General features: G+C 29.5%; 1 protein-coding gene across 1 annotated transcript; it reads left to right on the top strand.

Moving 5' to 3' along the window:
- Positions 1-343: 343 nt before the first annotated feature.
- Positions 344-887, top strand: LOC135959965 (uncharacterized). The gene is made up of 3 exons (XM_065511124.1): positions 344-460; positions 539-656; positions 745-887. The coding sequence occupies exons 1-3, from the start codon at positions 361-363 to the stop codon at positions 866-868; spliced, it is 342 nt and encodes a 113-aa protein (XP_065367196.1). The 5' UTR covers positions 344-360; the 3' UTR covers positions 869-887.
- Positions 888-11,170: the final 10,283 nt, after the last annotated feature.

Here is an 11,170-nt window from a genome sequence, read left to right as displayed (position 1 = left end):
TAAAATTTGGAAATTTGTTGACATTAATAATCCATAATGCTGCTAGAAATTTTAAATTACAAAATCATAAATAATCAACCCACATTTTTCAGCTCCTTAAACACTGTTCATAAATACTCTAGAAATACTCGCATAAATATAAACAAATTAAATATTTAATTTTCACTAAAAATTAAATATAGAACAACTTCATCATCCAGCAGCCGATGACTAACCGATAAGAATATACCACTAGTTCTTCTTTCAAATACCACTTTTTTAACTTTTTTATTAAGTTTTTGTTTCTGTTTATTTTAATTTAAAATCCCAACTCTTACTCAAGCATCTAATTAGTTGAATTTTAACACTGAAAGCAGCAACATGAAATTTGAACTTCTAGTTTTGAGTCTAATATTTGTCAGCACTTATCACGTATCGATCGTTTGGGCGGCTGTAACTATTGAAACGTATGCCGATCCAAGTAAGAGAGAAGAAGAAAACAAAATAGAAATTTTCTAGAATAAAAAAAATAATTGCAAATTCTTTAATATTGTCTTAGGTCATCCGGGCCAGTGTGTATTGCAGCAATTAGTTTTATCTCCCGGTGCGGTAGCTAAACATCCAGACATGTGTGCCAAAATTACCTGCCACGAAAATAGCAAAGCCTCCATAGTCACGTAGGTTGAATTTGTGCTGTTTTTATTTTTGAGATTTAAATACTTATTTGCTTGAGTCTTTTTATTTATCTCCTTTTATTTATTTTAGTTGTGCTGTTATGATAGCGCCACCTGGCTGTACAGTGGGACCTGTAGTGGATCCTGAAGCTAATTATCCAAATTGTTGTCGTAAGAAAATTATTTGCGAAAGCGGCTTAATATTTAATAGTTAGGAATTATATATTAGTAGTATTGTAATTTAAATTTAACTGTAATAAAGTATTGTTATTTATTGTTAAAAAATAAGATTTTTAAAATTCCAGAGTTTTATTTGTTCATGCTGAGCTGAATGATGGTTGCCATTGATCAAACCAGAAATTTAATTTTCAACACAATGATTAACAAGTGAATATTTTTCTAAAAGCAGAATTTCTATATAAACTGATGTGTTTTGAACTTTATCTCGATATTTATAAAAAGAATGCGTGTGCGTTATTTTAATTTTTGGAAAAATGGCTTATGATCTCTTATGGGCCGATTGTTATACATTCTTTGAACGTGAAAAACTTATTATACCCTACACCACCATAGAGGAGAAGGTATAATGCGTTTGTGCAGATGTTTGTAACGCCCAAAAATATAAGTCTAAAGGTAGGCAAATATTTGCTCAAAAAAGCGTAACCACTTTTTTTAGCACAAATTTGTTTGACGTGTTTACTCTTACAAGTGTTTTGTAAGATCAAACAGCATCAAATAAAATAAAACTCAATTTTCTGTTTTGAATCATCTTAAGCAAAATAAGTTTTTGAAATAAATAAAAGAATTCAAATGTATTTTATTTAGTGGTTACGTCTTTTTCGTCAAATATTTGTCCTTAACCTTAACACCCACCTTAAAATATACCGATCGACTTAGAATCGCTTTCTGAGTCGATTAAACGATGTCCGTCCGTCCGTCTGGCTGGCTGGCTGTCCATGTAAACCTTGTGCGCAGAGTACAGGTCGCAATTTTGAAGATATTTTGATCAAATTTGGTACATATTATTTTTTCGGCGCAAGGACGAAGACTATTGAAACTTGCTGAAATCGGTCCATTATTTCACCTAGCCCCCATACAAATGTCCTTCCGAAATTGGACTTTATCGGTCATAAATGTTTAATTTATATATGTATCTACACAAATTTCGCTCCAAATAAGTTTTATATATACAAAATTCATCTCACCAAATTTTGTTACGATCGGTCCATAATTAGTCATAGCTCCCATATAGACCCGCTTCCGAAAATCGCTTTAACGTGCATAAATCGCTTAAAATTTTTGGTATACACACAAAATTCAACATAGTTAACTTTAATATAGACATAAATCACGCGACCTAATTTCATGGTGATCGGTCCATAATTGCTCATAGCCCCCATATAACCCCACTTCCGAAAATCACTCAAAAATATAAATTATTGAAATTTTAAAAGACATTTTTTTTTTGCTCTTTTACTTAGTGTAGGGTATTATATGGTCGGGCTTGACCGACCATACTTTCTTACTTGTTTTGATTGAATTTTATTTTGATATCTATATTAAGAAGAGATTTATGTGTGTTAAACTGATTTTCGGAATTAGAATTTATGGACTGAATAGTCACAAAATCCAGGAGTATAATTGCTGTATACATGAAACTACTTTATGTTCAACTTGATCTTGATGTCGATATCTATGCGCATTAATATAAATTTCGGAAGTGGGCCTAATATGTGAGCTATGGCTAAATATTCCCTTTTCAACAAAACTAATTGTTGGTGAATATTGTATAGATACCACTATTCTACTATACTTATGTAATGTCAAATTTCGGGTAGACATTTTTATTGGGACTAGATAAAATCATGGATCGGTTCTTACAATTTTCAAAACGGTTTGAACTTGTATTATGTAAGCAACATTTCAGTAATGTATTTAAACCAAATAACAAAAAAATATAATATATAACGATTTTTCTGATTTTTATTTTAATGGTGATTGCCTCCAACAAATTATCATTTTTTATAATCGCGTTAGCTTTTAAATATATATCTCAGATATTATTTTTTCTAAATCATTCATTCTAAATTCATAAAAAAATATTGTTACGAAATTGTACTTGAATTCAAATATAACGATTTTAACGGCTGATTTAAAGTTGCATAATGCTTTCCAATATCAGTGCCCAAACTTTAACATATCTGTGGGCATTATTAACATTGAATAAAAGCTTTCCGTTGACCATTGATCGTAAGTACGGCAACGCTGTTTGCTGCGACCGTATATTCGAATTCGAATATTCAGTTAAAGAACATTGTAGAAAGTACGCCACAGATGGCGTATGTATTAGAAAGCTCTAGACAGTTAAAGAGCAATCTAGAGTGCAGATGGCAGTGTTATAAATGGTGGCAGAGGTTGCAGTCGTTAGTGAGTTTATAAGAGACGATTCTCGAATAAACATCAGCTATGTTTTTCAAGTGAATTCGTGTACATTATAAAGTGTGTCTGTATTTCTACAAATTTATAAACGTATATAAAAAACATTGAGTGACTATTTAATTCTGTTGTTGTACATTTTAAATAAATAAAGAGTTGTTACAATTTTCAAACTATTAAACGGCTTTTATTTGCAATCAAAAGTATCCGGTTTATTTAAAGGAAATAAACCAAAGTTTTGAAAAGCTTAAAACGTAACAATATTTAAAACTTTTCAAAAAAAATCCCATGGTCTTTCAAAGAGATATCAAAAGATCTGAAGGTTTGTCGTCACACTGTTTCCAAAGCCATTAAACTGTATAAGGAAGACTATAATATTGAAAGGAAATCTAGACCAGGAAGAATAAAAAGGTCTAACAGATATTGGTAAGGCAAAAGAGCACACAGTGGGGCAGAATCAAAATTTTTTGAAAATAAATCTGGCATTTTTAAACCGCAGGTCCGATCAGTATAAAATTTGACATGGACATAGCCAAGGAGCATTCGAGTTTATGTTATTAAAATGGGCCCCTTTAAATTAGCCAGGGTCGGCGCTATGGGGGGTACCTTCGACATGAAAAATTTTTAAACACTTGTAATATTTTTGTTTCCCTTCCGATTTCAAAGATTTTTATATTTTTGGAAAGCGCACATACTTGCGTGTGCTATTTGTTTCTTATAATTTCCGAGTTATAGGCACTGCAAAATTGAAATTTTAAAAATTTGCCATACAAATATAGATTTTTCTAAAAGCCGAATAGACTCAAATTCAAAGTTCAATTCAAGGACAACTAAATTACCAATAATATACAGAATATTTTAGAGCAATATTAAAAAAATAGTAGATTTTTGCTGTTTTTTGGACGAAAAAAAAATAAACTTTCTTTAAGAACATATAAATATTTTAATTTTCTCTGTATGTTATCTTTACGAAGAACATTTTGGTGTAAAAACATTTCCTATTTTTCGAATGTGACCTTCGGAATGTGACCTATTTTGCATTAAAATTTCAAATTTGACCCACATGTTCTAAAATCCCAAAGCTAGGATCAGAATACGGAATGCAGCTCTGGAAACCTTGATGTTTTCCCTATTTATCCACAAAGTATTTTCCCAGCCCTGAAGGAAATGTGTACCTTATTGTAAAAAATACTATTTTTGGAATTTTCGCTTAAATTTTTAGGAATTGCGGGATTCCCTTTGAGCTTTTGTTAAGTTTTTTTACAATTTGTTATTTAGAATGATAAATTTAAAGAACTTTGAAAATTTCATTGAGTTTTGTTAATAAATAAAGATTTTATTACATATTTATTGAGTTTCAAAAACTAAAATTTGTATAAAAAATTAAAAATAGGATTGCAAATATTAGAAACAATTTGATCCACATTTATTGGGAACTATTTTTTTTTTTGTTTAGATAAGTGGAGTTTTGCTCTGACAAAAAAAAAATTCAAGTCAATATCTCAATTAGATTCAAAAATATGCCTCTTTAAAACTCCATCCCTCAAAAATATTGCACTCAGGAAATATTTTAATGTTTAATGTATTTGTACAATATTTGAATAAATTTACGTATTATTGAGAATTTTAATATTGAACGGTTTATGTTTTATTTAAATTAATACAAGTATTAACAGCGTACATTTCAAATTTGTAGTTCGGGTAGTTCACGTAGGCCGTTCCAAATCTTAAGAAGAGTGATTGAACTTGATTAGGTACCTAGTTAATTTTTGAAGTATGAATTAAAATGAGCGGTCATTGAATTGAACTATAAAGCACAAGTCTAATAATATTCTGTTCTTCTTATTAAACAGAATACTGTGGCGCCACTAAGTATTAATTTAATTTAACTGCTCAATTTATTAACATAAACTATTTTTATACCCTACACCAGTTTAGTAAGGAAGTTTGAGGGTATTATGCATTTGAATATATTACCATAACGCTCACCTTAATCGACTCATAATCAATTTCTTTCACCTAGCCCCCATACAAATGTCCTCTCGAAATAAGACTTTATCGATCATAAATGCTAGATTTGTACAGATATCAACTACAAATCAGCTTTATAAATCACACCTAAAAATTGTGTGCGAATCTATTCATAATTTACAATATCTCCCATATAAGGTCCACTTCCGAAATAAAACTCTTAAACATTTTGCTATCCAGAAAACATTCAACACAAATAAATTTCATAAAGAAATCACGCGACCCGATTTCATGGCGATCGGTCCTTAACTCGCAATGGCTCTCATACAAGGCCGTCTTCTGAAAATCACTCACGAAAATAATTTATTGACATTTTGAAGGAAAAGTGTTTTTGGTTATTTACTCAGTGTAAGGCATTATATAGTCGGGATATAGTTTCTTACTTGTTAAAATTAACAAATTGACATAATTCTTAACAGAAAAATACTCAAGATGTTGCTTCTGTTTTGAGACAATAAATATTTTTTTTTGTTTTTAACTTATTTTTATTAAACTTTAGAAATGTATTCATTCCCCTTTCTCTTTCACTCCTTAAATTAGTATTTACAAACAAAAATTAAGAATATTCTAAAAGAAGTTATAAATAAATAAACTTGATACGGTCACACATGGCAAATATTTAACGAAAAAGGCATAAACACTAAATAAAATAAAATAATTTTATTTAATTGAAAAACTTCTTTTACAAGTCTCTAAACCAAATCACATTAAAATTTACATTTATTGAATGGTTTTTGTTCTTACAAAATTATCTAAAAATTTTATTTTTTTATGTTTTTTGCTTTTACAAAACTTTTGTAGAAGAAAACAATGTCAAAAAATTTACCCAACAAAAAGTGTTTAAGCTGTTTTGAATAAATATTTGCCATGTGTGATCGTATTTTTAGTTGTTTTTCAAGTTTTTAATTCTTTATTTTAAACCATAATAAAATTATGCAAACAAACATGCGTTCACAGCCACTGAAATATTTTAAATATTTAAAAACAAATTAATAATTAAATTATTGTTATTGTTCTTTTATCATATTTATTTCTTTAGTATTTAAATTAAAAGAATGATTAGTTTTATTTGTTTAAAGTTGGCAATAAATTATAGCTTTTTGTTTCATTTATAGTCTTGTCATAAATATAATTTGAAGTACATTAAACCAGTTGAAATATTCTCTCTAGACATCTAATAATACAGTTGTCTATGGAATGACTTTTTCCATATTATATCGTAACAAAACTAATTGAAAAAGTGTAACTGATTGCAATAAATTGATATTTTCTAGCACTTAAGTATTATGTTCACCATCTGGAACTAGAATTGCAATAAAACAGGCGTTTTAAAAAAAAAAAAAAATAATAAATCAGCCACTTTTTTGTTAAGAATTAGTGTGCTGAATTCCCAATAATTCTCCCACCAAATACAGAGAATTAGCTTAGCGCCTTGGATAATTCACTTTGATGCCTATTCGACTGTTTGACCGGGTTCTACATTCGATCTCTTACGCTTCGGGTTATCGTAATGGATCCATTTTACATCGCAAGTGTAAAATAATGTTATTTTATAACGTTGAAGCATCATTTCAAAAATCCTGTTGACTTTTACAATAATCTTCATGGAGTAATGCCGCCAATTACACTTTTTAATTGAGAGGAGCTAGAGGCTTAATATCTTCCACAAAAACAATCCCCATAAAAATCAACAATATAACTCGGAAATATGACTTCTCTCAGACATTAACTTTTACTTAGTATAGTGCTCCCATCTATCAAAAAACGAAAATATTTACCCACTGCAAAAAAAAACTCTGACCAGCTGGACTATAAGTTTATTCTGCAAAATTAATTACTCAACATGCCCTTTCAGAATTATAGGGTCGCTATGCTGTTCCTAAAATGCTGATGGACAGTGTTATTGGTCTTCAATCTTGTTTGTCTGGCCTGGACGATCCTTGCCTTCCGTGTCAAAATTACCACTTCTGAACCGCACTAACCATCTCTCTCAAGTTAAAACCTATGGAAAACATTCACTATGAGCTTTAGTAAGCAATCGATGTGCTTCAGCGGCAATTTTTTCAAATTAAAGAAGTAAAGCAAAACTTGCCGCATATGACGCATTGTTGGTACAAAATTCGAATTTTCAAAGCAAAAAAAAAACAACAAAGTTTATTTTTGGTTCCAAAATGTCGAATTTTGTACCAACAAAGCGTCATATGTGGGTAGTTTTTCTTTACTTCTTTAATTTAAACCTTCAAAATTAAATATAAGTTATTAAAAACAAAAACTGCATTCAAGAGATAAGCCATCTATTGTTAATCCCGCATTTTTAAGTCATACACCCAATAATTTTCATATTAAAAATCGATTTTGGGTTGAAAATAAAAGTGATCACAGATTGTCATCCTTTTTCCATTTGGACCACTATTTTACCTATTTTACCTTTATGTTCCAGTTAATTTTCGTATCAAAAACCAATTTTCTGTTGAAGAACAAATAGTTTTAATTTTAGTTATAAGATTTAAATACTTATTGTAAGGTCGATAACAGACAGATGCAATAAATCAATAAAGCGTTAAAGAAAAAAAATATAAGAGATCACAGTTTATCATATATTTACCATTTGGACCACTATTCACCTACTTATAGCCAAATTGATATTTCAGTAAATTTAATTTTTCATCTATACCTTTATTTACCGACTTATAGCCACTTTTTATTTCAATTAATTTTCACACCAAAAATCAATTTTGAGTTGAAAATATAAGTTATCACAGAAGATCATTCCTTTTCCACTTAGAACATTATTTACCGACTTATAGGCACGTTTGAGTTTCCGTTAATTTACCCTACACCACCATAGTTTGGAGGGTATTGCGTTTATTCTTATGTTTGTAACGCCCAAAAACCTTTGTCTAACACCCAACTAAAAGTACACCGATCGACTCATAATCACTTTCTGATGTCCGTCCGTCTGTCTGGCTGTCCATGTAAACTTGTGCGCAAAGTACAGGTCGCAATTTTAAAGCTATTTCGATAAAATTAAGACTAAGCCTATTGAAACTAGTAAAAATCGGTCCATTATTTCACCTAGTCCTTAGACTCCTCCCCAAATAGCACTTTATTGGTGAAAAATGCTTGATTTATACAGATATACACACAAATTTCACCACAAATAAGTCTTATTATATACAAATAAATCACACCTAAAAATCTTGTCGATCTATAATTGATCGTATCTCTCATATAAAGCCCACTTCCGAAAATTACTCAAAACTCTTAAAAATATTGATATCCAGAAAAAATTCAGCACAAATAAGTTTAATATAAAACGAAATCAAGCTACCTAATTTTATGGCGATTGGTCCATGAGTGATCGTAGCTTCCATACAATACTCACTTTCGAAAAACACTTTAACGTACAGAAATCTCTTAAAAATGTTAATATTCAAATATTATTTAACAGAAGGAAGTTTAATATAGAAGTAAATCAGGCTACCTAATTTCATTGCAATCGGCCCATAATGGGTCATAGCTAGGGTTTTTATCCCGGAAATTCCCGGTACAAATTTCCAGGGAATTTTGCCAATTTTTCAATACCCGATTCCCGGGATTTTTAGTCGGTAATCTCGGGAATTAAAAACTGACGAAAATACGTAGAAAACAAGTTAGAACTCCATTTTTTCACCAAAAAACAGTAACAAGTTTTTTACAGTTTTTTTTGCTTATATCTCGGCAATAATAATAATAGACCGGTTATTATTATTTATTTGGGGTTTTTCGTATGGAAATTTAAAAATCATTCTAATTTCTTTAAATCCATAACAAAATAGCTTCAAAAATTTATTAAATGATTAAATTTTTCTTCAATTCAAATCTAGTACAAAAAGGCTTAAGACAATTTTTTCAATTAATTTTGTAGATGATTTGATTTATCAAAAATTTAATCATTCAAAGTTTGAATTAATTCTGTTATTAATTAACTTTAAAATTAATTCAGTTTAAACAAGTAAAAGGGCTATATTCGGCTGTGCCGAATCTTATATACCCTTCACCAAATTATACTTAAAAATATTTTTTTTTTTAAATATTTTTATTTAAACAAAATCAAATTTTTTTTTTTAATGTTTTAAATTTTTTTAAAAAAAATTTTTTTTTCCGAATTTTTTTTAAAAAAAAGATTTTTCAAAAATTTTTTTTTTTAAATTTCTTTAATTAATTTTTTTAGAAAAAGAATTTATGACAAAAAAAATTTTTTTGATGGAAAAAAAATTCGGGTTAAAAAATATTTTTTTCCGATTTCGTTGCAAAGGTCTTTGAAATATCTATCATTAGATATCCATATTGTCTATATTAATGACTTAGTAATCCAGATATAGGTCAAAAATCGAGGTTGTCCTAGTTTTTTCCTTATATCTCAGCCATTTGTGGACCGATTTTCTCGATTTTGAATAGCGACAGAGCCGGAAAAATTTCAGAGATATTGATGTATGAATCGTGTATGTAAGTTATTTGGGGGCTTCGGAAAGTTGATTTCAACACACAGACGGACAGACGGACATGGCTATATCGATTCCGCTATCTATAACGATCCAGAATATATATACTTTATGGGGTCGCAAATGAAAAATGTGGAAATTACAAACGGAATGACAAACTTATATATACCCTTGCCACTCATGGTGAAGGGTATAAAATGGCTTTGGAATGAATCTAAAAAAAAAACAATATTATGAATAGATTTATGGAATGAAAGGCTGACATTCTTTAATTACGGTTTAAGACTTTAGTGAATTAAGCTCAAATTTTATTAATTAATTCGAAGCTCTGATATCACTAGTTTACAAATCAAACATTTTTTTTTTTGCTCATGGAATGAAACTTATATTTTCGAGAAGAGCTAGGGACGCTAGTTAATTGACCATTTTTTGTTTCCCTTCTATACGTCCAAATTTTGAGATATATGGGTTTTTATTTTTCCCCTGACCTGAGTACTACTAATGCATACTGTAGTGTACCGAATTGTGGTAATTAGGTATTTACATCGTTTTTGGGTACATAACACTCTGGCGAAGCTACTAGATACTTTCAGAGTTTTATTCTTTTGACAAATTCCAAAAAAAATTAACGGGAAAAAAATAAATAATGTTTAAAAGTACATCTTTCCTATAGATAAACGTTAATAAATCGCTATTAAATACAAAACTCTAAAGTAAAAACTATTTTAAAATGTCTTCTAGAAAGTGTAAAATAAACCCAGACCATTTTTGTTTTATTTGCGGAAAAATTATTCAGTCAAATCAAGGTTTTCCTATAACACAAACACTGCAAAATGCTTATTTACATTAAAAAATTTCGTAAAAGCTTTAGATAAGACAAAACCAGCATTTCAATATTTATGCAGCGTGTTCCCGAGTCTTTCTGAGGCTAAACTAAAAGAAGGGATATTTGTGGGTCTTCAAATAAGAAACATTTTGGTTGATACCAAATTTGAGTGTCTATTAACCGACGTTGAAAATGCAACATGGAATTCTTTTAAACTTGTTGTTCAAGAATTTTTGGGGAATAAGAAAAGTCAAAATTACAGAGATATTGTTGTGAATTTATTACATAATTTTGAACTGATGGGTGTAAATATATCCCTCAAAATTCACTTTTTACATTCTCATGTGGATTTTTTCCCGGAAAACCTCGGACACATGAGTGACGAACATGGAGAGCTTTTCCATCAAGATTTGAAGATTTTCGAGAGGAATTATCAAGGTTTTTGGGATCAGAATATGCTAGGAGACTACTGTTGGAGTGTCGTGAGGGAGACAAAAGAAAATAATTATAAAAAGAGAACTAAAACACTTCACTTTTAATTTTTTTGTCCTAATTTAATGTACATTTTTATATGTTTCGTTTTTAAGAAATATCTCAAAAGTTTGACGTCCAGGATTTTTTTAAATATTTTTTCTGAAGTTAGAATAACTAATTACACAAATCCCCATATGTTTCAATTCATGAGCAAAAACCTTGTAAACTAGTGTATTTAATAATTATAACACTAAGTTTTTATATGA

Source organism: Calliphora vicina, chromosome 5, assembly GCF_958450345.1.
Source record: "Calliphora vicina chromosome 5, idCalVici1.1, whole genome shotgun sequence".
NCBI classification, from domain to species: Eukaryota; Metazoa; Arthropoda; class Insecta; order Diptera; family Calliphoridae; genus Calliphora; species Calliphora vicina.
Note: the sequence above shows the minus strand (reverse complement) of the source record. Positions and strands in the feature narration are given on the sequence as shown.